Genomic DNA, 27,816 nt, shown 5'->3' with positions numbered 1-27,816 from the left:
GTTGCAGACAGGAGCCATAACTTACTTCATTAGGTTTGATTTTCTTGTTATTAATTTTTTTCCCAGTCAGCTATGACGTTTCGGGCAACTTGCGGAGTATTTCTTCAAGTATGATGGATGCATTGAATTGTACTTGCCTCTAGACAAAATTCAAGACAGCTGAAGCAGTTTTGCGTCGTGACAGGTTTTGGTTAAAATACTGAATGGAAAAAAAAAAGGGGATGTGGAAGACTTGCTTTTTGCTTCATTAAAAAGTGATTACATACAAGAAATCTTGAAGTGTTCAGTGTTTTGAAAGATTGAGTTGTAGTTTGGTGTGACTTAACAGCAGAAGAGTGGATGTGCTGTCACTTTAATAGACGCTTTGAATAAAAACTTCGTTTAATTTTCAAGTTCAGTGTACGCTGTTTGGTAGTTGCTAAATACTTGGGCTCTCCCGTGTTTCTGCGATCGTGTCAGCCCGACTTGCGGCAGGGCATGGAGGTGTTTATTTTACCCGTCTGTTGAAGTCTGACGGAAGTTAACCACCCAGAGCAAATGTTTTAGGCTTTTTCACGGCCTGACAAACGTGCCGGAGCCCCTCTGAAGCCAGGCCCAGGCTCGGCGAGCGCGGCTGCTGCCAGGCGGGGCGGAGCGGGGGGCGGCGGCCGGGCCCCGCCGGCAGGGCCCGGGCTCCGCACAGCGGCCGGCCCGCCAGGGGGCGCCCTGCGGCCGCCGCCGGCCCCCGCCGCTCGGGACGGGACCGGGCCGGGCCTGGGAGGGGAGGAGGGGGTGGCGGCCCCGCGGGCCGTAGTGCAGCCCGCGGTGGGGCGCTGCCCGCCGCCGCTCCTCGCCGCCATGAGCGCCGGGCAGGCCGCGGGGCAGGCGGCAGGCGCCGCCGCGCCCTCGGCGCTGCCCAGGGTGCTCTCAGCCCTCTTCTACGGAACGTGCTCCTTCCTCATCGTGCTGGTCAACAAGGCCCTGCTCAGCGCCTACAGGTGAGGGCCGGCGGCGCGGGCCGGGCCGCAGGCCGCGGCAGAGCGGGCGGCGAGGCCTGTCCCGGCCCGTTCCTGTGGAGGGCTGGTGGCAGTGCCGCTCTTCCCCCGGCGAGGACAGGTTGTAGCTCGCTCCCGAAGCAGAGTGGGTCCGCACCGCCCGGCGGGGAAGCGTTTTCATTACCGTTACCATGACCCCGAGGCGTTCGTAAAGTTCGGGTCCAGGGCACCAGCTGGCGCACAGGCACTTTCAGCACCGGAGGTGCCGGGGAACGTGCTGAGACTCGGGCCGGTTCTCCAGTTTCAGACCCCGTTTATGCCCAGGATGTACCACTTCTGCAACGTCGCCAGGCGGCAGCGTCCTGGCCAGGCGTGTTTTTGAAGCATGCCAGTCTTTTCCTCGAAGGCCTTTCGCTATTCCCAGAGTCCGGGCTGGCGTTTGCTGGTGGCGCCAGCTCAGACCCTTCAGGGAAACATCGTTTCCCCCAACTGTTCCTGCCAAACAATCCCCTTACCTTCCTGCGAGCACCTTTCTTTTCTGACGTAGCCAAAACTGAAAAATGAACCTCAGAAAAATCTCTTAGTCATAAAAACACTGAAGAACTACGTCTTTGACTTGGTGGGGCATCCCATACGGAACGGTTGTTCTGTAGATGTAGGCTCCTCACCATTAATATTCTTTAGTTAAAAGGTTTGCTCTGGCTTTGCTGTGTTTCAGCTCATTATAAACTGAAAATAGAAGAGGAAAAAAAACAAAAGGAAAAAAGTTAGAAAGCAAAACTTGCTGTTATTTTCTAAAGTTTGGTGCTATTTGAACACGTAAGAGCTGTGTATAACATCTCCCAGAAATGATACATGAGGCAAGTGGAGATTTTGTTTTATAGTGGTTTTCATCATACAGTCTGTGGCTCCCTCTAAGTCCCTGGCAGACATCTAGTGCATCTGTGAAAGATGGTCAAGGACAGCATGCCCATCAGTAAGCCTAAACTTTGTATAAAGAGCTTATGGCATTGCTGGGAATGTTTAGGGCTTGGCAAATTAAAAATGTCTGGAGAAGACTGTGTAATACAGAGTGAAATCTCCGTAGTGATACGGTGTAGCTGTAAGTACAAACTAAAACACAGTCCAGGTGTCACATGATTATAAATGGAATTCCTGTTTCTTCTGCTATTTTTTTTTCTCTGGGATACTATATCCCACAATCTCTTTTGCTACTGGCTGCTTCTACAGCTTTATCTATGTCATGACTCCAGTGTTCTTAACGGCCTTCCTGCTGCGGTTCAGAACGTCTCTTTGTTTTGCTAATACTGTCTTTCTATCCCTGTGGTGCTCACTGGAGATGCGCATTTCTCAGCACATCAAGTAGTATAGCAGTTCCTAGTGGCTTCTGTGATAAATAGCCGCAACCTCAAGGAACCTTGATAACCGAAAATTACAAAGCTTGTCGAGAACATGGGCCCTCCTTAGGCGTGAGTTAGTGCAGGGAGGCACGGAGAGTGAAATGGGTTTTATCTGGATTGCCTGGATGAAGGTTTGTGTGTGATCATCCCTGACAGTGCAGTGCAGCAAAATGCTGCCTGACTTCTGGGAGGCAGCAGGAGCTGTCACATTCAGGGGGCTCCTTGGCATCTCATGCTTTTGGGCAGAGAGGTTATGGTATAAAGTAGCCATCCATTGTAAATAACTTCTTTGCTTGTGTTTCGATATGCATGCAGATAATTAACAGTTACTGCCACGCCTTTATTTGTTTTAACTTGATGTGAATTTAGGGGAAAAAATGGAGGTGCTCAGGCTGTTCAGGTGTCCTGCTAAAGTTTCTGCTTTCTTAGCATACAAGTATCCATGCTTTTAGCTAAAGCTAAGTCAAGCAGTATGGTAGGAATTTAGCTATTTTAGTGGACAAAAGATATTTCTACGACTTTTACCTAGTACTTTCTTTTCACAAAAACATACTGCTAGTGTGTTTGGGCTGTGGAGATAAGCTTCCAAGTTAGGGCGAGTGCAAGGGATTTAACTTACTATTAGCATCTCAGGATGTATAGTGTATATGTGTCAACAAATTATGCAATTTAGCATTGGTCAGCTGTCCCTATGCTGTATTATTTGGATGCAACTGTGTTTTGCTGCAGACATAAAATACTAGGACTCCAGTAAGTGTAGCAGTTCCTGAGCTCTGCTGAAAGACAGGCCAGTCATCCACATGACCAGTTGTTAACTGTGGTGCTAAATTTAAACTCTTCTTTTTTTTTTTTTCTTTTTTTTCCCCTCCTTTTTTTTTTTTCCCCTTTCCTCAGTATTAAGTATCTGTTTATGTTTTTCAGCTTCCCGTCACCAGTGTTTCTTGGAATTGGACAGGTATGTTCACAAGTAAAGCATACTAAATGTACTCATTATTTTGTAAGTTAAATTAATGTTAGCATAGAGATGTATTTTAGGAGGGACAAATCTCTTTATACTGCACTGCTTGTCTTCTGGATTAGATACACTAGGAGGAAGCATAATTTGTTTTAGTGAGAGCAAGGAGGTTGCAGCTCAAGTCAAAACTATTGCCTGGGAAGCGTCACGTAAAGGACTGGAAATACCATTTGTTTCCAATTGTAGAGTTCAATAATTAAGAAATCTGGCCTTCAAAACTGCCACGATATGTACTAGCAAGTGCATGTTTCACAGAATCACAGAATGTTAGGGGTTGGAAGAGACCTCGAAAGATCATCTAGTCCGACCCCCCTGCCAGAGCAAGACCCCCTACAGTAGATCACATGGGAACGCGTCCAGGCAGGTTTTGAATGTCTCCAGAGAAGGAGACTCCACAACCTCTCTGGGCAGCCTGTTCCAGTGCTCTGCCAACCTCACAGTGAAAAAGTTCTTCCTTATGTTAATGTGGAACCTCCTCTGCTCCAGCTTGCACCTGTTGCCCCTTGTCCTGTCATTGGCCATCACCGAGAAGAGCCCAGCTCCATCCTCCTGACACTCGCCCTTTACGAATTTATAAACATTAATGAGGTCACCCCTCAGTCTCCTCCAAGCTCAAGAGACCCAGCTCCTCAGCCTTTCATCGTAAGGGAAATGTTCCACCCCCTTCATCATCTTTGTGGCTCTACGCTGGACTCTTTCAAGCAGCTCCCTGTCCTTCTTGAACTGAGAGGCCCAGAACTGGACACACTATTCCAGATGTGGTCTCACCAGGGCGGAGTAGAGGGGGAGGAGAACCTCTCTCAACCTACTGACCACACCCCTTCTAATACACCCCAAGATGCCATTGGCCTTCTTGGCCACAAGGGCACATTACTGGCTCATGGTCATCCTGCTGTCCACCAGGACCCCCAGGCCCCTTTCCCCTATACTATTCTCTAACAGCTCAGTCCCCAACCCCAACAGGTACATGGGGTTGTTCTTTCCCAGAGGCAAGACTCTACCCTTGCCCTTGTTGTATTTCATTAAATTTCTCCCCGCCCAGCTCTCCAGCCTGTCCAGGTCTCTGAATGGCAGCACAGCCTTCTGGTGTGTCAGCCACTCCTCCCAGTTTTGTGTCATCAGCAAACTTGCTGAGGGTACACTCTATTCCCTTATCCAGGTCATTGATGAATATATTGGATAGTCCTGGTCCCATTACTGACCCCTGAGGGATCCACTAGTTACAGGCCTCCAACTAGACTCTGTCCCATTGACCACAACTCTCTGACTTTTTCCCTTCAACCAATTCACAATCCACCTCACTACCCGATCATCCAGACCACACTTCCTCAGTTTAGCTGCGAGGATGCTGTGGGAGACGGTGTCAAATGCTTTACTGAAATCAAGATAAACCACGTCCACTGCACTCCCATCATCTGTCCACCTGATTATGTCTTCATAAAAGGCTATCGGGCTTGTCAAACGTGACTTCCCTTTGGTGAAGCCATGTTGACTGCTCCCAATGACCCTCTTATCCTTGATATGCCTAGAGACAGCACCAAGGATAAGTTGTTCCATCACCTTTCCAGGAATGGAGGTGAGGCTGACTGTTCTGTAGTTACTCGGGTCCTCCTTCTTGTCCTTTTTGAAGACTGGAGTGACATTTGCTTTCCTCCAGTCCTCAGGCACCTCACCTGTTCCCCAAAGATGATGGAGACTTAGCAAAGATGATGGAGTGGTCTAGCAATGACTTCCACCAGCTCCCTCAGCACCCACGGATGCATCCCATCAGGGCCATGGATTTATGTATGTCCAGATTGTTTAATTGATCCCTAACCCAGTCCTCATCAACCAAGGCAAACTCCTCCTTTATCCTGACTTCCTCTGGGGCCTCAGTGGTCTGGGGGTCCTGAGGACAGTCTCCAGCAGTACAGAGAGGCAAAGGCGGCATTCAGTAGCTCTGCCTTCTTTGTATCCTCTGTCACCAGGGCACCCACCTCATTCCTGTGAGAGTCCTTGAGCATTTGTGGATTATATGCAGAGATATTTGCCCCTATTTGTAGACAAATTGTGTATTTCCTCATAAATCTCTCCCCCCTTTCCCAGCAGTTTTCCAGTAGGACTGCCACCAGTTTTGGTGGTTGGTTGCCTTATTTGCCTGTGGGCAATTTGCAGTACTGCAAGCAGATACATGTTTTTTGTTATTTTTGTTGTAGTAGGCATCATAGTAAAACTGAAGTTCAAATCTTTGTGTATATGGTCCTTGAAGACGAACGTTTGACTCTGTGGAGGGATGTCTGGGAAAGATGGAGCCTGGAAGCAAGTGTTCTTTAGGGAAATACATTTAAAAGAGGTGATTTACTTTGTGCCAAGGTTACAAGCCAAAGGGGTAGTGAGGAAGAGGTGAAAACAGGGTTCTGCAAGTCTGACACCTCTACTGTTTGGTGCTGAAGAGAGTCAAATGTCTTGTAAAGTCTTTGCTGTGTGAGAGGGGGAAAGAGATTTTCACACATCCAGACTGCTCAAGGAATCACACATCACGTTTCAGTGGAAGCCAAAGACTAGAAAATGCGGCAATAATTGATATTAAGGGCAAAGATAGAGCTTTATTTCTTTGCAGAGCCTAAGACTCAATATAATTTCCGTTTTTTATTGACCAGTCCTTCCAAGAGTTCCCTGAACACTTTGTGAAGTACCTATAATATGGTACAATGGTTTAGTCTGCAGAACGTGACTCTACCCCATCCTCTAGATAGTCAATGACTTTATTTTTATATAAGGAAAATTTTAACTTTATTTTTCCCTGCTTGAGGCCTGCATTATCTCTTACAGTGTGCGATTGCCTAGATATTCTTCTTCATTCTGTCCATATCTTTATTATTTCTTCCTCATGTTGTCAACAAACTGATCAATGCACAACCACTGTCTCACATTACCAAAAAAGCTGTAGGAGTGGTTTGGGAGACTAAACAATACCCTGAGTGAAAATAGCATGATTATTCTGAGATCGTGTCCTGTTTTATTTTCTTGGCTCCTTCTCAGAATGCATTGTTTCACAGGGTGTCACTAATTTTCTCAAGCTAGTAAAGCATATGTCTGTATTGTACTTCTAAATAAATGACTGGCTAAATAAAGTTATTACAGTTTTTTAATTGCATGCTGTGTTGTTGTTTGAAAGAAATATGTAATACCTAGCATTTATCAAATGCATGTAAAGATTTTGTTTTTGAAGCAGTTCTTTCATTCATACATTTCGATTTTGCTCTTACATGACTTCTTTTTTCTTGTTGTTTAGATGGCAGCCACTATAGTTATCTTGTATGTGTCAAAATTAAATAAGATTGTTCACTTTCCTGATTTTGACAGAAGTATACCTGTGAAGGTAAGGATTACGTAGGTCCTAATATTAATAACTTTACCTTCTATAGTGGCATTCTTTCTTATGGAGACAAGATATAAAAGAAGAACAGAAAAAAATTTGGATTTGTTTGTCAAATTTTGTAGTTTATATCTTTGTTTCATTTAATATTGGGTTTGATAATTTTAATTTCACTTCAATATTCTGGCCTTTTGTTTGCAGAGAAATCTGGTGCTGTTTTGTTGTGCAGTACATGGGAAAGGGTGCTATACCCTCATATATCTGGGTGAATGCTTTCAGATTCCTGAAGTATTTTTCTGCATGTATACAGCTCCCTGTGGGATCAGTGTGAGATCTGTGTTTAAGAAAGAATTTTGATCAATGCACGAAGGGAGAAAGGCTGCTTGGAAATTTGAATGGGACGTGATGAAATGAGAGAAGAAGAATATATGATAGACAAAAAACCCAAACAACAGTTGACTCCAAATGTAAGATTTATGTTCCATAGGAGGGGCTAAAATAATGCCTACTGAAAACACTGTAGGTAAGGGATAGCTGCTAGGTACAGACCTCAGGTGTGTATGGTCTAAAGAGGCCGGACAGAGAAAATATGAGAAGGGCTTTTATTATCTCAGGTTGGGAACTGGGATCTGAAATGACTACAGCAATGACACTTGTAGATTTTTGCATCCATGTGCAGTGTTGCTGGAGCTTTACTTTGATCCATAAGCCTGTGTATTTATGTCTTGTTTCAGGGTGTCGGTCAGTGTTTGTGCAGAGATACAGAGTTAGCTCATAGCTCTGTGCAGGTCTCCAGTATCATAGCTTTTCAGGACAGCATCTTCATTGCAGAATCTTGTCAATGAGTATAAGTTTTACTGTGAATGTCTTGCAGCCACTGGTGAATACTGTTAATTCTTAATGCATGTTGATATAATTGGCATTTTGGCGTATAAAAATCTTGTAGGAATATCTACAGCATCGATTAGAAAATGGACAATCCTTATTTTTTTCCCAAATACAAAAGAAGAAGGTTTCCCAGTGTGTAGTTTTGAGTTCTGTATATAAAGAACTTGCTGAGACCTCGAAGTTTCTTTGCTCCACCATCTTTACAATAGACAAATAGCAGAGGAAAGAGAATGTAAGGTCAGGTCTGTTTTCATCCTATGAAAGAAATAAAACAAATTTTTCTAAATAAAAATCTGCAAAAGAAATGACGCGTTACAAAATTTTTGCAAACTTATGTTGACAGGCTGAATATGTTACTTGTGTTTACTTTATAGTCCTGTTTGCTTTTACTGTTACTTTTGCTTAAAAGTTAACTTAACTGTAGTTAACGTCTACTGCACTTTTCTCCTCTCTTCTCTTCACTGTGAAAGAAATGCAGAATTTTTAACGTAGACAAAATATGGCCCATTCCTCTGCATGCTTTTCCAGCACACAGTTCTTTGAGAGAGCATAGCCTCCACAAACACAGTGTCACCAGAAGCAAGTATAGGCACAAAACCAGCAGCTATTATCACATTAGGATAGAGGATCTGTTTTGTCTTTCTACTGTTTCAGCTCCACTTGACCGATAGTGAATGGCACTAGATGTACACACCACCTTTGTCCCCATTGGTTACATTGGCAGGTTTTGATCTTCTGCAGCTTTTCTGTGGTGGGAGAATTAACAGCTTTGAGCTGCAGCTGAATATTGTTTAGGGATGCCTGACTTCTTGTACATTTTCTTAAGGCTCTACAGTTCTGTTATTCTTTCTTTGTATCGTGTTAGGGCCCATATGTTTCTGTGTGAGTCGGTCTCATTATGCTAGAAGCTGGAAAAGGCAGAGTTTAATTTAACCCTGTATACTTATCTTTTCTTTTTAGTATCTTGCATAGCATAATTTCTTGGGTATATCTGAAATGGTGGATCTTCCAGGCATACTAATATATGTGGAGTACCTAGAGAAGCACAGCATACTTATAGTTTATTCATTATTTTATTCCACCTGTTCTCTTGTTTATTTAGCTACTGTTATTAATACTACTTTTATACCTAAAATTAAAATGTTAGAACGGGCATTGATCTGAGGATTATAGAAATACAAATAAAACTGATTAAGATTTACTCTAAATGAAGTCTGAGTCTCATTAGAGGTAGATTGCAGCTCTTCTAATTAAATCAGTGAAGCTGTGGTTGTGAATGGTCACATGAACGAGAGCTGCAGATCAGTTTGCAGCATAGTTGCATTTATTTTCCTTTAAAAAATCTCTGTCTGATACTACAGTTATCAAATTCTGTCAAGTAAAGTTTCTCAACAGTGCTTCAACACATAATAATCTGAGTTGTGCTTTTAATTTTATCACAGTTGTTTCCTCTGCCTCTGATTTATGTTGGAAACCACATAAGTGGATTATCAAGTACCAGCAAACTCAGGTACAGTAAATGGAAGTTAAAAGTAGACTGTTTGGATTTTACCCTTTTCTTTTGTGGGGGTAAAAAATAAACACTAAAGAAGAGCATTGCATAGGGACTTAATTGCATATAATGTCTGTCTGTCTGTCTGTCTAAACCCCTTATACTGTTATGAAATTCTTACCCGAGCATTTGATTTGTTTACAAGTGGTATGCTTCTTTTAAGGGGGGCTTAGCCAGGCCTGTACTGACAGAAAATCACAATACTTCTCAGTGACAATGAAAGTGCGTTCACTTTTCCTTCACACCCAAGCATCCAGCATTTCCTGGGTGTCCTAACCAGAGAGAATGAAAGCTGTAAGAAAGACGGTTTTGAAGGAAGAAGATTAAAGGAAAGATTTGTACCATGATGTCGGTGCAGGTTATTTAGGAATCGCCAAGAGATGGAAAAAAATACTGTGTAGTGGGGTGGTGGCAGCGGTCTAGCCCTGCTGAGCACCAAAAGCGTGTTGTGGGGAGATTGCCAAAGGGCTTGCTGGCTCTTTTATGCCTGTAAGCATACATCCATGAGACTTGCTTCCATGCTAGTGCTAGAAAGATGTAAGCTATGTAGAGAACCTGCTGTAAGAATAACCAAATTTTCTGTGGGAGTGCAGAAGCATGATCGCTACACAAGGATTGGAAGTTACAGCACTACCATTGCTGTGGTTTCTTGTGTGTTATTACAGGCTCCTGAGGATTTGGTAGTAATCTCTGAACCAAAACAGAGAATTTTGCAGGTTTTCAGCATTTCAGAACGTTGAGACAGACGCTGGGAGAGGAAATCTATTACTTTTAATTTGTTTATATTTCTTTTTATTTATAGAATTAATTTTCTCTGAGTAGGAAAATTAGATGCCTGATTTGGCAACTTTTTGTTGTACGCATTCAGAAGTTCTTCCACTCAAGTGACTGTTCAGGCAGACATAAGGACTTGGCAGTACTGCCCATAATAGCACTTCAGCCATTGTGAATATGGAAGTAGTTTCGATCCTGTAAAAGTTCAATTTGTGGATTCTTCTTTCCTGTTTCCCTAACTGTAATTTAAAAATAAAAAGCCTAGTAGGTTGTTTTAAACCTAAGTGCACCATCTCCTTGTACAGCTGACATATGTCTTTTAGATTTACTATTCGTAACTAATTTTTATAGCAGAAAAGTAAGAATGGCTGCAACATTTCTACCATTAGTGTTTCATTACATTGTGTTTTGATATGTTATGTGACATTTGTTTATGTTATGGAATTTTACACCTTGTTTGGGTTATCTGTGGGGTGTAGATGATCCATAACTTCAAAATGCCTGCTGTAAAGTGATTAAACTCTGTGTTAGGTTTTGTATCATTTATTAATGCAGTTGCTAGTGGTGTCTTAAATAGAGGATTAATTGGTCCGTATGGCCATGCTGTGAGATTTCCAGTGGGTCAGGTGCAAGTGTTTTCTCCAATTAAAGACTCCCAACTGCATTACTTCATGTGGACTAGCAATGTGTAGTTCAGAAGTAGCTGTTTGGTACTTGCAGCTGGTCCCATCTTTTGTGTTTGTTGTACTTTCTCTGATTTTTTCTTGTGGATTTATTTTAGTTTTTTGAAAGTACAGCTTCTTTACTAAGCATGTTTACTTTGTATTTTATTTCTGTTACGTGTTTTCAGAGACAGGTTTATTGTATGTCCTCTAAGTTTACAATAGAAATAATTTTTACTTACCCTGCCCATGAAGTCTTCAGAAAGAATTATTTCATGGGGGCTATGATAGGTGGAAAGCTAGCTTTCATGTTGCATTTCATTGATGCAGAGGGACCTTTCAGAAGGTAGCCAGTTACATTGTTTTACAGACTGGCAAATCTTGTTATTTTTCCATGACTTGGTTATCTAATCTGCCTCTAGTGTCAGCCTGACATTTTTTTTTATATATGCTAAGTGGCTGGATATTTGTTTTGGTTGCTTATTGCTGGACTAACGATTTCATCCTCTGCTTAGTAAAATTAGGTAAGAATTAGAACGTTAAAATGCTGTTAATCTGACGCTACGCTTGGATTTTTTTTTTTTCCCCGACAGTTTGCCGATGTTTACAGTGCTCAGGAAGTTTACCATTCCACTTACTTTACTGCTGGAAATCATCATACTTGGGTGATCATTTTTTTTTTTTTATTTAAGATACTTTTGCTTTAGATCGTATCATATATGGGTTACTTGTGGCATCTCATCAGAATATTGAATGAGTGTTTTTGGTGTCAAATAGAGAAAAACAAAGAAAGTGGTTTTACGTAGCTTTTTTGAAGACATAGATACATGCGTTTTAGTGAATACAGGAAAAAAATTCAGCTTGCTCTCATTTACACAGCTCATTTTCTTGACTGTTGCACAGGAGTCAGGTAAGCAGAGCACAACTCAGACACTTTTAGTGGTTATGGTTTGTGTCTCGTCTCAGAGGCCCCTAAGCTGCAAACTGCTTCAGACGGGTCCTTGTGTCTCAAAACAGTGGTGATAGTGTGGCAGTCTGCTTATGTAGAGTAGCTTTCTGGGTCAAGCCTAAAAACAATGGTTTAATGAAGCAAAATGGTATCTGCCAGTGTGCTGTTAGATCAGAAAACTCCTTTGTTATAGATACCTCTGTTATTTTTAGCAAGAAATTAAGAAGTGTATGCTAATGCACTGGGATCACTTAGTTTCAGTTGTACTGACTTGGAAGAACAGGAATATAAATACGTTAAATTTTGTCACTGTCATAGTTCTATCCAGATAGCTTGTGCTTGGTTAAGGTGAGGTCACAAGGGGAAAAACAGCTTGCTGAAGCTGAACCCAGGCAACATGAGAGTGATGGTCAGGGGAAAAGCTTTTCAAAAGCCACCAAGTAGGTAGTCATCTCCTTTTAGTTGAAGCAGCAGTTATCAATGTGATTTATATTTGGGGATGCTCCAGGATTCTTTTCTAGTTGTAAGTTCTCACAGGGAAGACAGAACTTGCTGGCTTCTCCTGTTGGCCTGAGGACTCCTGCAAGCGAGGAAAATGTGAGTCAGTGAGGTTGTCATTGATTGTCAGCTGGACTACAGCAATGTGGTGCATGAGTGCAAGCAACATCCTAACCTAAGGGAAGCTTAAGAGTAGAGTGCTGTGTTCATACAGACTGCTGCAGCATATTTCCTCAGGACTTAAAATGAAAGGACTCCAGAGACTGTTCTGGCTTAACTCAGGATTTAAAAAGCGGTCAAGGTTTGGGTTGTTACTGTCAAGAGTCATTATGATCAAAGCCCAGTATGTCTGGAGACTGCGTACAGCTTTGTTGTTGGGACAGTGTCCACAGCTGTGCTCCTTTGACACACAGGATTTCTCCAAGAGCATTGTACGTTTTGTTTTGATGGATCTTTTCTCACTGGCCAGCTCAGAGCTGGGGGCTAGCCTGAGAGAATGACTAGGGGAATGTCTGTAAGGCACGTTGCAGTATGGTGCAAAAATAAGTGCTTAAGACATTTCTAAATAAAGTAATACAGTTGTAAGAAGTGGAATAGTTTTATGGTATGCTTTCCGCTACTCTGGCAGTGCTGATGTAGATGTAGTGAAGAATATCATAAGCTTCTGTGCTTTTCCCTTCAAGTACAAGCTTTCAGTTTGACTTCAAAAGAAGTGTCTGTTTGAAAAATAGCCCAGATAGTGTGCTGTACAACATCTTCTCCAAGAAATGTGAGATTAAAAACTACATGAGAGATGTGTAGTGATTTTCCTTTATTGTATTACTGGGAGACACTGAAATATGTCCATTATGAATACCAGTACACAGTAAATTACAGTTTCTTTCAGCACTGTTACTTTAAACTTTTAATCTGTACTTTTAAAATTATCTAGTAGTAGAATGCTTACAGTGCTTTTTCAATCCCTTTTCTCAGGGCCAAGGTCTGACAGCGTGGCACATGGTCAGTCACATTGCTTATGTAAGGTTATCAAGACTGTGCCCTCCTGTTAAATGTTCTGTGGTTACTAATTGCTTTGAAACTTTTCAGGCAGACAGCTGTTTAATCTCCTCTTCAAGTAATGAAAGTGATCTGTCTAATTTTTGTCTACAGGAAGCGATACCCACTGAGTATTATAGTCAGCGTATTTGCCATCATTCTTGGGGCTTTCATAGCAGCTGGGTAAGGTTTCCATTTGTTAAACAAAGTTGTGTTCTGAGAAGAGGGATAACAGGAGGATTTTTTCCTTGTTGAGTGCCAAATAAACCTAAGTTGAGATTACTTACTGTGGATTAAGTTGATTGGAAAATCTCTCTAGTGACATCATTGGAAGGTGTGGGAACACAAAGGGAGAAATTTAGCTCCAGCTGGAGGTATTTGGGTGCTTCTTTCCCACCCCCTAGATTTTCTGTGTTTGCAGGATCATAAATGAAGCAAGTTAAAACTGTGTGAGGAATACTGCTTTTATTTCATAGTATCAGTGTATTTTAATAATATTAGAAAAACACGTTCTGGATAGAAAGACTGATTTTTTGTTGTCAAATATTTTTGATTTAGGCAATGTCTATTTTTTTAATCACTTTGAAAAGGTTCAAATGTGAGATTAAGTTCACAAAGCACTCATATACTAGTCTCCTCTGTTTTCTTTCTGTTTGAATACTGCTTTACTTAACTGGAAATGTAATGTTACTTTTTGTGTCTTGGCTTTGCTATGTACAAAGGTAAATAATTTCCATATGATGTGACTTGGATAAAGCCATGTCCTATTAAATGAATTACCCTATATCCATGAGGTAACTAGTCAAAACAGAAAGGATGACAATATGTCTGGTCTGACTGTAAAAAACTTTATTCCCTAGTTACTTTTTTTATTAAAAAAAGTAGATAAATATACTCAGTAATAATTGGACAGGTTGTCAGGATTGAGACAGATGGAATTTTTCACAGAATGAAAACTGAAGGTTTCCTGCCACTTCTGCACTGTGTACTGGGAACTCTCTGGTGACTCATTTATGATAGTCCTGTGACTGAAGAAATGTAAAGTACTTTGACTTACAATGAAAGCTTAAAGCAAAACCTGTGACTTGCTGGAGTTCTCAGGATTTGGATTTCCTTGTTTATGATGTTTCTGTAGATAAACAAGGTAATGCAATGTATTGGATACTGTTTGCTTGTTTACAATATAATATTTCTTTCCCAGGTCTGATCTGTCTTTTAATCTGGAGGGCTACATCTTTGTATTGCTAAATGATATCTTCACAGCAGCAAATGGAGTTTACACAAAGCAGAAAATCGATCCAAAGGTAACTAGTTGGTGGAATTTAACATTATGACAATATGGTGACTGTGGGTTACTTACTACATGACTTTATGATCATAAACTATTTATTAGTTCAGATCATATAGTTCTGAACTAATAAATAGTTTAATTTGCTTTCATATTTCAGTTGATATGTGCATCCTTAATACAGAACAGCCTGGGAAAAACTTGTTACTAGTATCTCAGGCAAAGCTTAGCTAAATAGTGTATTTTATTTTCTCCCAAGTGTTTTAGGCAGCATTTGCAGTGGCTTTAAAATGTTGCATTTGGCTAAAAAATTAAAATAAAAGCAAACCAAAAGCAAATTGTTTACCTGTAAACTTTATATGTATATCTAAGTAAGATGACTTTTTGACTAGAAACACACTTTAAGTGAGGTTTATGTAAAATAAACTTGTCTTTAGGAACAGAGACCTGCCAGTTTGAGTCAATAACCACACCAACTGATACCTTTTTTGGCTATCTAAAAGCAAATCTACAACAAACCCAGGTATGCTGAAGAATTAGGCAATACCGTGATGAATTGTACTTTATGTAAACATTGAGCAGGCTGCTCTTCCGATACAGTGCCATGAAAACATACCAAACTGTAGCAAAGAGCAGTCTTGGAGATGCTGGGCAGAGGTTTTGTCACTGACTTTTGTGGTTCAGTCTGCACAGTGGAAATATATATCTTTTAATAATCTCAGGAGTCACATCGAATCCAGAGCCTGTATTTTTCTTTATGAGCAGCACTTAATGGCCTCACAGTTTTCTGCAAAATACGGGGTTTCATTTTAAAGCAAGAGATAAGCTGGAGAGATTTGATAAGTAGCATCGCTGAATCTGGAGGAAGGAAAGTCTGCTTTTTCGTTCCCCTAATCTTCTGCCTCTGTGCCAAGAAAGTTAACCAACAGTATATATGGCATCCGTCAAGTTGCGTGAAGTTCCATCAGTTACGAGCGATTACAGATGCTCCATCTAGGTATCATACTTCATTAATTTTCCTGTTATGCTCGCCCCATGGAGCCACCCTGCCCTATGCTTTTGTCGTTGGTTTGCCATAGATGGAATGAGTAATCCCTTGGCCAGGCAGAGACTTAAATGGAGTCTAACACAGAGCAGTTCTGGACCAGTGCCATGGGAAGTTTCTGACTAGCTGGCCTTGTATAGAAACTATTCAAGGTATAGCAAAGCGGTAATATTCTGCTGAGCATGCAAAGTAACTGAAGTGAAAACTCAGCTTAGTACTAAACACTGAATCCGACGATCACAACCTTGTATTTTAAGTTGAAAGGTGTTATTGTCAATGAGCAGACAAAACATAATGTCAGAAGGATTGCCAGAGTAATATTTAGTATTTTGCTCCCAAATGGCTTGTAATTCCCGACACCGTGTTTCGTTTTTCACAGGAGTTGGGAAAATATGGTGTCCTTTTCTATAATGCTTGTTTCATGGTGGTTCCAGCAGTTATAATTAGCCTTTCCACTGGAGACTTTCACCAGGTGAGGAGTAATATTGTGTATCTTAGGGGTGTAGTATTGCGTATCTCAGACTGATAACTGTTCAGATTTTTCAGTTGGGGGCTGGGTAGATTTTTTTGTTTGGTTGTTTTTAAAGAGGTGATCTGACTTCAACGTTAGTATTTGAAATACGTGGCTTCCACTTGCCCTGCACAGGTAAGAACTTATAATTACTAACTCTAAGGAGAAGCTGAATTTGTGTGATAGCCCTTATATGAATCTTTGTTTGAGAACTAATGTATGACTGGGGGCTCTCAGCTAGAGCAATTAGTTAGGAATCCAGCTGCACTGCGTGATTTGCTGCATGCCCTAAACTGAGACTGCAGATACCAAAACCAGACAATTTCCAGTCCTTCTCTCATTCTGATGCACAGAACAGATTCCTGTTTAGTCTCAGTCTAGTTTAGTAACCTACATTTTACATTCTCATAGAACGACAGCATGACTCTCCACAGCTAATCATAATACAGTATAATACCATGGACAGTATGTCCTGGTACTTAAATTATCAGACCAGGAGGTCTGTGTTTTTCTGACTCCTTCACAGACTTGCTGAGTTGCCTTTTTCTTACTAGTAAAATGAGTCTAGACACTCATATTCCTTTTTGGAAATGTTTGAGATTTGCCACTGAAATTGTTGCAGAACTTGGGAGTACCATAAATCATTCTGGTGTCCTTTGTTGTATGTTATTGTGCCCTGGGCTCACATGATTTTGTCATTGCATTCTCAGAAGTCTGCATTTCCCTGAAAATGATGGATTTAGATCTGCTCTGACTTGTGACGTCAGTCCAGCATGACTCTGTGCCAGTTCAGGAAAATGCAGCTGGTGCCCTTCTTGTCAGATGTAGTGGTGGTCAAGTTTGTATGGCTGTAAGGTTTCAGCTGCCTTCCCAGCAGGCAGGGCTGAAGGCATTTTGGGAGAACTGGACAGGGAAGTTTACCTTGTTGCAAGGTTTATTCCGTTGGAAAACTAGAGTGTGTTGTGCCTATGTGTCGATTTAGCACAAACAATTTAATGCTCAATTACCTGAAAAGAATGAATAAATTCCAGAGAAATGCATAGTGGCTATTGTGCATAAGCATTGGCTTTGTCACTTAATATTAAAAGTCCCATTAAATGATGTGGATAACTGGTGTCAGTGTGATTCACAGTGAGTAAATCACAGAAAAAGGGGAGAAAGTGGAAAAAAATAGTGATGAAAAGTCAACAAATCATTGTAGGTAACACCTGTATTTAGCAGATTTTCAGGCCATAGAAGTTGGCTTGCTTTTGCCCTGGCAGAGCTTTTTGCCTTGGCCTGTCACAGACAATGCACAGCATGCATCTTTTGCCAGTCAAAATATCAGTACCTTGTCTATGTGATAGGGAGATTGCTTCTGCTCCTCTAGCTAATTCTGGAATGATAGCTATCACATCTTGTAAGATACTGGAGCTTGTGAATGTTCCAGTTACTCACTTCTTCACCAGCTGGCTGACTGGGAGGACAGGAAAGCATGATGCAGTGGAAGAGAAAGGAAGACCCAGAATGTGTCTCTGTAGTACTTCGCAGTTCCTTGTTGCACGCCAGCATGATTCTAGCAGGGCAGAGCTGCCCAAGATCCCACTTATCTGTTGCCTCAGGTGTTAACCTCAGGCTGAGCCTCAGGTGGAGACTCAACTAGCCACACCTCAGCATGGACTATCAGGCTTTATCCTGTTTCTCAGGGATATATCCAGCCTTTGCTGAGTTTTTTGCTGATACAGGTGACTTTTAAACTGATCAGATTAAAATGAGGCATATCCTGGAGTTACTGGAGATGGAAAAGAATCCATGATGTGTTTCTTAGTAACTGGTGTGTGGCTCTGAGTGTTTGTTTGCTGCACGTTACTAAGGAGCAGACTTCAAAGATGATTTAGCCTTTTCATTGACCTTAATGGTCTCTCATCAGAGAGACCTTACTGATGCTTATTTAATGTACTTCTGAGCTCAAAAATGCAGACTTGGACCTTGAAAGCAGTTTCTGAATGAATCTATGGTATGAGATAGATTTTAAGGAGATTATGTATTTATTTGCTTTTTGTCTGTCTCATATCGACAGTATTTATTATATAATATTAATCACAGCATTGGTATCTGTATCAATAAATATAAACGCACAAACTCTTTGTGTTGTATTTATATTCATTGCTTGTAGTGTGCAGTTTTATATCTTTACTGCTATACGTGTTACAAGAATGTATCCAGGTATTGTGGGAGCTGTCATCCTGTTGTTTCTAAAGTTACATGCATCAAGTTGTTTCCAGTAGTAACATAAATGTTTCATAATTATAATACGAATCAAATGCATTTTGTGATTTTTGCGTATTGTCATATTAACTGCATTTTATATGTGTTTACAGCTGATTATATAGCACATAATTATCTTTCTCTCTCTCTCTCTCTTTTTTTTTTAAATAGGCAACACATTTCCAGCTCTGGACAAATTTTTTATTTGTCTTTCAATTTATTCTTTCCTGCTTGTTGGGGTAAGGACACAGGGCAATCAAGTAAGACTTTTAATGACACTGTTTCAAATTGCAGATCTCAAATGTACGACTCACTATAAGTTAAAAATCAAAGAAAATATGTTTTCCACCAGGCTTCTGTCTTGTCTTTTAATTATTTCTAATAATGTAAATAACTGTTTCAGTACTATTTGTGTTGTTAACCTCACAGTACAGTGGTCTGTTGACATTTAGCTTTTTAGTTTCTGTACTCAGTATCTCTCTGCTGGTTGTCTCTTCTGATTATCTGACTTCTTTGCAGCTAATAGAACGTAAGCCCTTTATGATACAAACTGTTTCAGTGCATTTGTTCTTTAAAGTACCTGAAAAAGTATGGGAGACTTAAAAGTAATGAAACAGTGCTTTGTCCTGTTGGAACTGCCGAGTCAAAGGAAGAATAGAAAAATGAGTTGGATCCTGTTCTGCTCTTTCACGTGTCACCAGCCAAGGGGTCAAACTAACTTGAAATACTGACATTTAAGAAGCACAGAGAATAGGGATGACTCTACTAAAGCTCAGGCAGCACATTTTAATGTATATTTTGAGTACTGTGTATATGCATATCATTAACTTAAAATATGGATCCACAGAGTCTTTTTTTAGGGTTTCGAACAGGTGGAATTGAATACCCCAGAAAATACTGATCCAGCAAATGCTGAACCTTTCAAAGTGTTGCTAAACTTTTGAGCTCCCTGGGTGGAATTTATTAAATTTTCTCCTTTACTTTATTTAGGTTTCTCTTGATGTATTCTACTGTGCTATGCAGTCATTACAATTCTGCACTCACAACAACAGTAGTTGGTGCCATCAAGGTGAGTTATGGAGCAGGAGAGATGAGAATGCTCAAATACACAGGGAAGAGCATTGACTCAGCAGTGATCCTGATTATGCTTTGAGCTAGAAACTCAAAATGAGGGCTAATACTGAGACACTGCTTGTGCCAAACAAGGTCACACCACAAAGTGACCTGGTTTTCTTCCATTGAAGCTCAGATGTAGTCTAGAAAGCAATGTGAGTATTGATTTATTTTTATTTTTCCTACAAGAGAAACTCAAATGACTTTAATTAAAAGATGTACGTTTAACCACATTTCATCAGATTCTGTCACCTGATTCTGTTCTTTATGAAGTTACAGAGAGTTAGTCAAGGTGGCTTGGTGCAAATCCATTGCAAACTGTGACAGACTAACCCATTTTCACTTTGGCCTGAACTAATTTCACTTGCAGCTAATACACAGGGCATTCACAGGTAACAATAATGGCTAAGCTGTAGTAAGGAGCGTATTACCTTATCGTGAACTGCTTCAGCCTTTGTGTGAGAACTTGTATTCTAGCTGAATGGACTATTTCATTTTGATTTGTATAAATTCTTTTCTATATTGATCAACACCAGAACATGCACATCTTGAAAACGGAACTTCGTGTCCTTGCAGTCTGTTTTCTCTAACCCAGTTTAATTTAAAACCGGTGCTTTGTGTTGATGAGGCCAGCACGTCTGAGCTGGGGACATCACTGACTGCCCAAGCACCTTTTCGTAGCCAGGTTGGAGAGAAGCACGGAGCTGTTAAGCTGGAGGGGGTTTAGCAAGAGATAAAAGTTGTGCACTTGTGCACCAAATAACTATCAGAATCCAAACTAGCTTAGGCTCCCTTGCGTTGATAGCTAAGGAGAACGATACCTCCAGCATAGCAAAATCCGCAAAAGGAAGATGGTACTTCTCTTTTCACAGTTGTTTTCTTTTTGAAAGCTGTCAGGATTAATCTAGTAGTTTTCGTTCTGTGGCCCTGAAAGTGTTCTTTTAAATTTTATATGTCTGCATTGAACCGTTAAGCTAGAGCAACACTATTTCTATTTTCTGAGCAATAATAGTCTTTAAGACATTTTGAACAGCTTTAAAGTTGAGAAGCACTTTATGATGCAGTAGTCCCCAGTAGAAACTGGTAGAAATGATGTAATTGTCCAGGCTAGCTGGTAAAACATTTGAAACCAACAAAGTGTTGGTAAAATGATCACACAGTTCTATAGGTTTCCTTCTGTCTGTAGGGGACAATTTTAGCCAAACTTGATGGGGGTGGGGTGATAGAGTCTTTAACTTCAAACTGTGCCTGCCTTGAACTTGAGCCAAGTGTTTTCAATGCACATTTGGGTGGCAAAGTAAGGAGGTAACTCTTTTAAAGCAATAATAAAGAGCTTTTATTGTAACTTTAAAGCATACTTTTTATGCATGAGAACCCAAAACCTACTTTTAAGAAATGGGATTTGAAAGAAGCCTCCTAAAGATTAAAAACAAGTACATTTTCAGAAGGTGGCCATAGCTCCATTTTGCCTAATATCAAATAGCTGATTTTCTTTTTTAATTTTCTTTCTTTTTTTTTCAGAAAGTCACTCTCCTTGCATTTCATGCATTTAGAAAACATACTGATTTTTTTGTTTTATTTTGCTGTTACGTTATCCATAAGGCTGGCATCCTGTGAAACTGATTTAAATGCTGATTTTAGAGTCACCAGCAACAGAGTACAGCTATTTTCTTAGAAAAGTAAATTAACTGATATAACGTATATTCCTGACTTCAATAAATACATGGCTTTTGTTTCCTTTCAGAATATATCCATCGCTTACATTGGAATGTTGATTGGTGGAGATTACATATTCTCTATATTAAACTTTATAGGGCTAAATATTTGGTGAGTGGAACTTGAATAGCCTTTATTTGTTAAAACTGAAAATTTCTCAGTGAGATACAGTTTTATGTTTTGTTTGATTTGGCCCACTTGAGTGATGCAGTTTTGAAACTACTGGCCTGAGGAAGAACTGCCTCAGGATGTAAGGTGCATTACAATTAGTTATGTCTTTTCATGTCTGTTTTCAGATATTGAATCTTACTGTGGTAGTATCTTAACTGTGGAAACATGCCTGCAGTTTTACTATGTGGGATTGAGTTCATTTCTTTTTTTATGGGCAGCAGTTCTGAGCTGTGAGACTTCCAAGTAAAAGCCAAGTGGTGTGGAAAGTGAGAACACTGACCGAGTTGTGCCCATTGATTATGAGTTATAACTTGTGAGCTGTTACTTTTTGTGCTTGGATGAACTGTTACATCTGTTTGTATGAATCTGTTGGAGCAACTGATAATTGATCTTTGTCTACTCAGGGCTAGTATCTGAGGTGGCTTACATAGCTCTGAGGCACTACTAATTTATGCTAGCTGGCATTCTTTAATCCTTTGGAGGGAAAGGTACGTATCTATAAAATGGTATATACAACATCAGGTATCTCTGACATCTCTGTTAATTCTGTTTTCTTCAGTATGGCAGGAGGACTGAGGTACTCATTTTTAACCTTAAGAGGAAACAGCAAGCCTACGCAACATGGGGATGAAGAGAATGCGCTTCCTGAGCCAAAGAATTAGGTAAAATGCCTGCCTTGAAAGAGACCGAAGATAAGTTTGTATTTGCTTAGTATTTGCTTATCATTGCTGACAACTTAAATAAATATATGCTGGAACATATTTGGAACAAGGAAAAAAAATCTACCTCAGTTGCCACAGATGTGCACACCATTCATTGCTTCAGAAATATTCTTGCACACCGTGTTTTTTACATGTGGACAGGTTTAATTTTAGCTTTTTTTTTTACACCACAAGCTAATTTACAGGAAGGAATGGCATGAGCAAGTCTCAAGTTGTAAATTTCTTCGTTTACTTGTACTTTGGTGCTATCTGTGAGCTCTGTTTCAGTGTTTGCCAGTACTCTGAGGCAAAATTCCCTGTAAGGATCATGAGGCTTGATTCACCATTGCCTTATGCCACATGCAATCTTTGTTATCAGTGACGAGATGAAAGATACTAGTGATTCAGAATGATGTCACGCATGCATTTGCACTTGTATAAGTGATGTGGAACATATGGGGCAAAGAGGAGATGTACCCCCAGATTGTTCCTTGTGTAGGTGTTGACTGAAGAATTCAGGATATGGCCTAGTGTGTTTGGTACACATCATGTAGCCATTCTCTCTCAATCTTCTCCTCGTCCTCAACAACATCATGGTGTTCTGCTGCAATTGTCACTGTTGTTCTAAGTGAACCCTCATAATTTTGCTGCAGGATCAAGGAGAGAAGGAAATTGAGAGAGGGTTTTTTAATATTTGAAAAGATTTTTAGTGTGTGTGAGCCAGTACCAAACAAGCGATTAGGAGAGATAAAAAAGGTAAATCTATTTTTGTTAGGTGCATTCATCTCTTTATATCACAGTCCCCTCCTCTGATACTTTGTTTCTAACAAGCTTTTAATGTTGCAGAGGAGTGTTGCTACTGTGTACAAAATAAAAGATGGGAAACTGATTGATATATGGAAGACTAACTTGTGTTTAAATGAGGGGAAGGGATCAGTGTCCTATTGTGTCTTATATATACAGTGAAAGCTTGTCTGGTACTATTTTATGTTTAAAATTCAGAGCAAGCCCAGAAGGTTGCTACAGTGGGTGAGGCTGGTCCAGTGGTTAAAAAAAAAGGCCCAGAATATGGGGTTCTGGGTTTTCATCTGGGATGAAATGGCACCACTCTGTAGCTTTATTTCCTTCTCTGAAAATACCATTGATAATGCTTACCTGTGTCTCTGAGGATATAGCAATAATCTTTGAAAACACGGTAGAAGCGTTGCAGTGCTGGAAGACAGTAGAGTAATTAATCTTGTTGAACATCTTGATTCCCTGCAAGCATAAGCCAAGTTTTTTTTTAAAATAATCAAACCAAAAGAAGATTTTAGAAGACCTTGACATGGAACCAGAGTAGTCTAATGACTTATTTGATCTCCTCTTGAATTAAAATGCAGCTAAATCTGAAAAGCATTACTCTGTGTGTAGCATGTGAATGACCAGACTGGATTAGATCTAAGAAACATGAGTAGCTCACACCAGAAGCTTCGGGGAATGACTGGGCTGCCCACTGCCTGTGTGGATTTGAATGGCAAGAGGAGCAGCGACTGCGGATAGTCGAAGTGGAATTTAAGGGCACAGTCAAAGTGGAAACAGAAGTTATTGAGCTATTGAGTTTCCCACAGCTGGCTGAGAGATGGACTTCCATTTTCTACCTATCAAAGACCTGGGGAGGGAAAGGGTTCTGCAAATACTTCAGAGAGATCTTCTGGTTTTAAAGATTTCCTTTATACTTAAAAAGCCTTCAATATGTCTGAGTGTATTCTTTTACAGGACTCCTCTTTCTGCAGATCATCTCTACCTGTAGAATCCTAATTGTTGAACCTTGTCTCTCTGCAGTAGGACAAGGCATTGGAAGGATTTTGTTAATTACAAAAAGATTATGAGAGCCATTTGATTGCAATACTGGTGGACACACCATGGCATCTGCTAAATAAGATGTAGTTCCCACAAAGGAACTACTACTGTATGCATTTAATTCATTAATATTTTGCTGTACCTTTTACAAATAAAGAGATACAGATTACAGTTTTAACAAGTTTTTCATTTTTTGTGTGGATGGACATGTAAAAATGCTTTCAAGCATACATGCATAGCACAAATATTTACTTTCTGTACAATTGACTGCTACTTGAAGTAGTTTCATTAGTTCGTTCTTTGGAAGTGATTTTATTTAATTCATTGTTCGTGTCATGTTTTTTCAGACTCAGACTTATCACCTAGAATACAAACCTGATTCTCAGAGTCTTTATGGTAGTATTACTCGGAATAATTTAAAAAATAAATTTAGGAATAACAAAAGGTACGTACTAGCTATAACTTGCAAGTGCTTGCATCCTTTCACAAAGCAATTCAGCTTCAGTCACTTACTATTGTCCTCTGTATTTGTGGATATAATATTGATTCCAGTAAATTTGCTGGTCGAAACTCTGGGAATATGGGCTCAACCAGGCGCAACTATCATGTTAGAATTTAGGCAATTACAGAAACGGCGATTTCATTCAGTAGTTGTGTCTTTTGGTTAATAAGGTAGTAATTTAGAACTGATTTCTTTTAGGATGCATCTGTAGATAGTCCTAACCTTACTTTTCTACAGATGTCATATTAGTTTAATGAAATATTAAAACAGTTGTAAAATTAGATGACTTATTTGCTGTGTGAAGCTTCATTTTCTTTCTTTTGGAAAAATGGTAAAAATGGTTAGAGAGAACATGAGTCTTCAGAATACATACTTAAAAGTATTAGTAAGTGGGTTAGCTTTAAGAAATATTGGATTGACTTCTGAAAGTCACATTCCCTCACAGAAGTGTCTTGCAATTGCATGGTGCTAGCTACAAAACCTGATTTTCAGAAGTAAGTCCAATATTTTAAAACTTTTTAAGTTCTACAGGGAACATACAAAGAAACTTAAAAATGGTAACTGGACTGGAAAGGAATATTGCACTGTACATTGATCTGTTCATACTCTTAATTTTATAGGGATTGCTTAGCAGTGGGTTAGCTGTAATGGGGTGAGATTAAGAGAGAAAAACTACAGTGGTCACCCAAAGAAGCTTTCTACCCATGGAATGTGTAAAGTTCTTGCAGTGATTCCTGGGAAAGTCAGAGAAGCCATACCTCAGGAAAAAAAAAACACCTTAGGCTGGGCTGAATGAGCAGTTCTTCACATTCATAAAAAAATACTATTTTTCCTCTTAGTATCTTGGCCTGATTTACAAATTTTAGGCCCATGAAGTACTGTAGGCATATCTCAGGCTCACTACCAGCCTCTGGAAAAGAAAATGGCAAGGGAGCATGGGTAGAGCTGGAAGTGCAAAAGAGAAGACTGGCAGCTGTGGAAGTTTGCATTTTGACTCCATCATCAAACAGAAGTGATTTTTTTTTTTTTTTTTTTTTCCATTTAAAGAAGGTGTTCAGCATTTTTGCATATGAAAAACACAGTGCAACTCATTCAAATTTAAAGTGTTCCTTGAATAGTGAGTGATTATTTGGGGAATTTGTGACTGTAAATATTTTTGGAAGTCGTAGAATCATAGAATGCATTGGGCTGGAAGGGACCTCTAAAGGTCATCTAGTCCAACCCCCCTACAATAAGCAGGGACATCTCTAATGAGATCAGATTACTCAGAGCCCCATCAAGCCTGACCTTGATGTCTCCAGGGATGGGGCTTCCACTGCCTCTCTGGGCAACCTGTTCCATGATCCATCACCCTCACATTAAAGAACTTTTTCCTAATGTCCAACCTAAATCTACCCCTAAATCTACCCTTTTCTAGCTTAAAGCTAGCTCCTATGAACAGTCCCTCCCCTGCCTTCTTATAGGTCCCTTTCAGGTACTGGAAGGCCACTATAAGATCTCCTTGGAGCTTTCGCTTTTCCAGGCTGAACAATCCCAACTCTCTCAGCCTGTCCTCACAGAGGAGTTGCTCCAGCCCCCTGATCGTCTTTGTGGCTTTCCTCTGGACATGCTCCAATAGGTCCACGTCCTTCTTGTGCTGGGGGCTCCAGAGCTGGATGCAGCACTGGAGGTGAGGTCTCACAAGGGCAGAGTAGAGGGGCAGAATCACCTCTCTTGATCTGCTGGCTACACTTCTTTTGATTAGCCCAGGATGTGATGGCCTTCTGGGCTGCAACTGTGCATTGGTGGCTCATGTCCAGCTTTTCCTCCACTAGTACCCCCAAGTCTTTTTCCACAGGGCTGCTCTCTAGCATGTCTTCTCTCAGACATGTCTTCTCCTGCCTCCCAACGGCAGTTGCTCTGACCCAAGTGCAGGACCCTGCACTTGGCCTGGCGGAACCTCATGAGTTTCACCTGGGCCTACCTTTCCAGCTTGTCCAGGTCCCTCTGGATGGCATCCCGTCCCTCTGGCATATCAACTGCACCACTCAGCTTGGTGTCATCAGCAAACTTGCTAAGGGTGCACCCATTGCTGCTGTCGTTATCATTAATAAAGATATTAAACAGCACTGGTCCCAGTACAGACCCCTGAGGGACACCACTTGTCACCATTTTCCATCTGGACATCGAGTCATTGACCACCACTCTCTGGATGCAACCATCCAGCCAATTCCTTATCCACTGAACAGTCCACCCATTGAACCCATATCTCTCCAACTTAGAGAGAGGGGTGTTGTGGGGGACCGTGTCAAAGGCCTTATGGAAGTGCAGATAGATGACATCCGTAGCTTTTACCTTCTAATATTCAGACCGTTTTTGATTTGACTGGCCTTACGAGGTAAAACAAGGTGAAATTTTGAGAGAGCTTATGTGTGAGAAAACTGGGTTGTTGTTAAGCTAAGATGGTAATGATTTTTATATCTTCTTGTTACAGAGAAGTTATTGCTACAATTCTTGTGATTCAGACATCATCTTTACTCTGTAGTGCATCTGCATATTATTTTCTGGCTGAAGGTGTCAGTAACGTGACACTTGACATATATTGGTGCTCCTCTGGGTGTCAGAGGTTTAGAGATGACTCATGTCAAGTGTGGAAGAATGTCTTTAAAATATATAGACAAATTTTATTTTACCTTCTCCTAAATGCACATGTAAGCGTCAGTGTTTCTCCTTTCCAGTTTAAACTAATCTTTGAAAATGGATAGTGTTTCAAATTGCCACCACAAAGAAGAGTGAAGGCTGCTTCTGTGCCTTCCCTGAGAAATTCCATGTGTTAGCTTTTTACATTTTTTTCATTACTTGAAGTCTGAATTTCATTGATTTCATCTCTGTCTTGCAGTGAGATACTGTTCTCATAAGTGTTTTTCCCCTTAAGGTTTTAATACATGTCCTTAACTTCAATACTAGTTCAAACATACTTTGTTCAGAAAAGCTGAAAGTCCTATTCTCTTGTTAATAGATTACTGTAATTGTTCATGCCATAATTGCATTGTTTGTAAAATGGGCATAATGATAGTAACCTCTTTTCAGAAATCTCTGTGAGAAGTTATGTGATATTGCTTTCTCTGTATAGAAAGTAATAGGTGACTTTAGTAAGTTTTTATTATTTTGACTTCAAATTGGTAGATAAACCTGTGTTTCTGGTTTCAGTGTGAACTTGCCCTGGAAATGTCTGGGCTAGAGTTTTAACTCTTCACCATAAGAAGTAGTGTTGATGTGTGTTGTCCCCAAGGTTTGGCGTATTCTTATCCAGGGTTTTGGTTTAGACCCGTCTTTAGTCTCTATGAATCCTAAACAATGGCAATAGAAATTTTTTTTTCTTTTGTTCTTGGCTAGTTTCCAGAAAAAGAGTGAAACTTTTCCTCTAAAGCAAGCACCAGAAATCATTGTTTAGATTTTTTCAGCAGTTTACAAATCTGGGTGTAATGTATGGATGTTATTCTAACCTAAACCCTGGACATTCCTTGGAAAAAGAAAATCACGTGATTTGATTAGACTTCTCACGTCTCTGCCAGTGCTCAGAGACTAGCAGCATGCTG

General features: G+C 40.3%; 1 protein-coding gene across 1 annotated transcript; it reads left to right on the top strand.

Moving 5' to 3' along the window:
* The first annotated feature begins 837 nt into the window (after positions 1–837).
* SLC35D2 (solute carrier family 35 member D2) lies at positions 838–22,041 on the top strand. The gene is made up of 12 exons (XM_086479194.1): positions 838–977; positions 3,296–3,329; positions 6,664–6,750; positions 9,078–9,145; positions 11,217–11,288; positions 13,220–13,288; positions 14,307–14,409; positions 15,818–15,910; positions 18,368–18,435; positions 19,187–19,265; positions 21,054–21,136; positions 21,756–22,041. The coding sequence occupies exons 1-12, from the start codon at positions 838–840 to the stop codon at positions 21,856–21,858; spliced, it is 999 nt and encodes a 332-aa protein (XP_086335320.1). The 3' UTR covers positions 21,859–22,041.
* Positions 22,042–27,816: the final 5,775 nt, after the last annotated feature.

This window comes from Leptosomus discolor, chromosome Z (assembly GCF_034619465.1).
Source record: "Leptosomus discolor isolate bLepDis1 chromosome Z, bLepDis1.hap2, whole genome shotgun sequence".
Lineage (NCBI taxonomy): Eukaryota > Metazoa > Chordata > Aves > Leptosomiformes > Leptosomidae > Leptosomus > Leptosomus discolor.
This window is presented reverse-complemented; position numbering and strand designations above follow the sequence as displayed.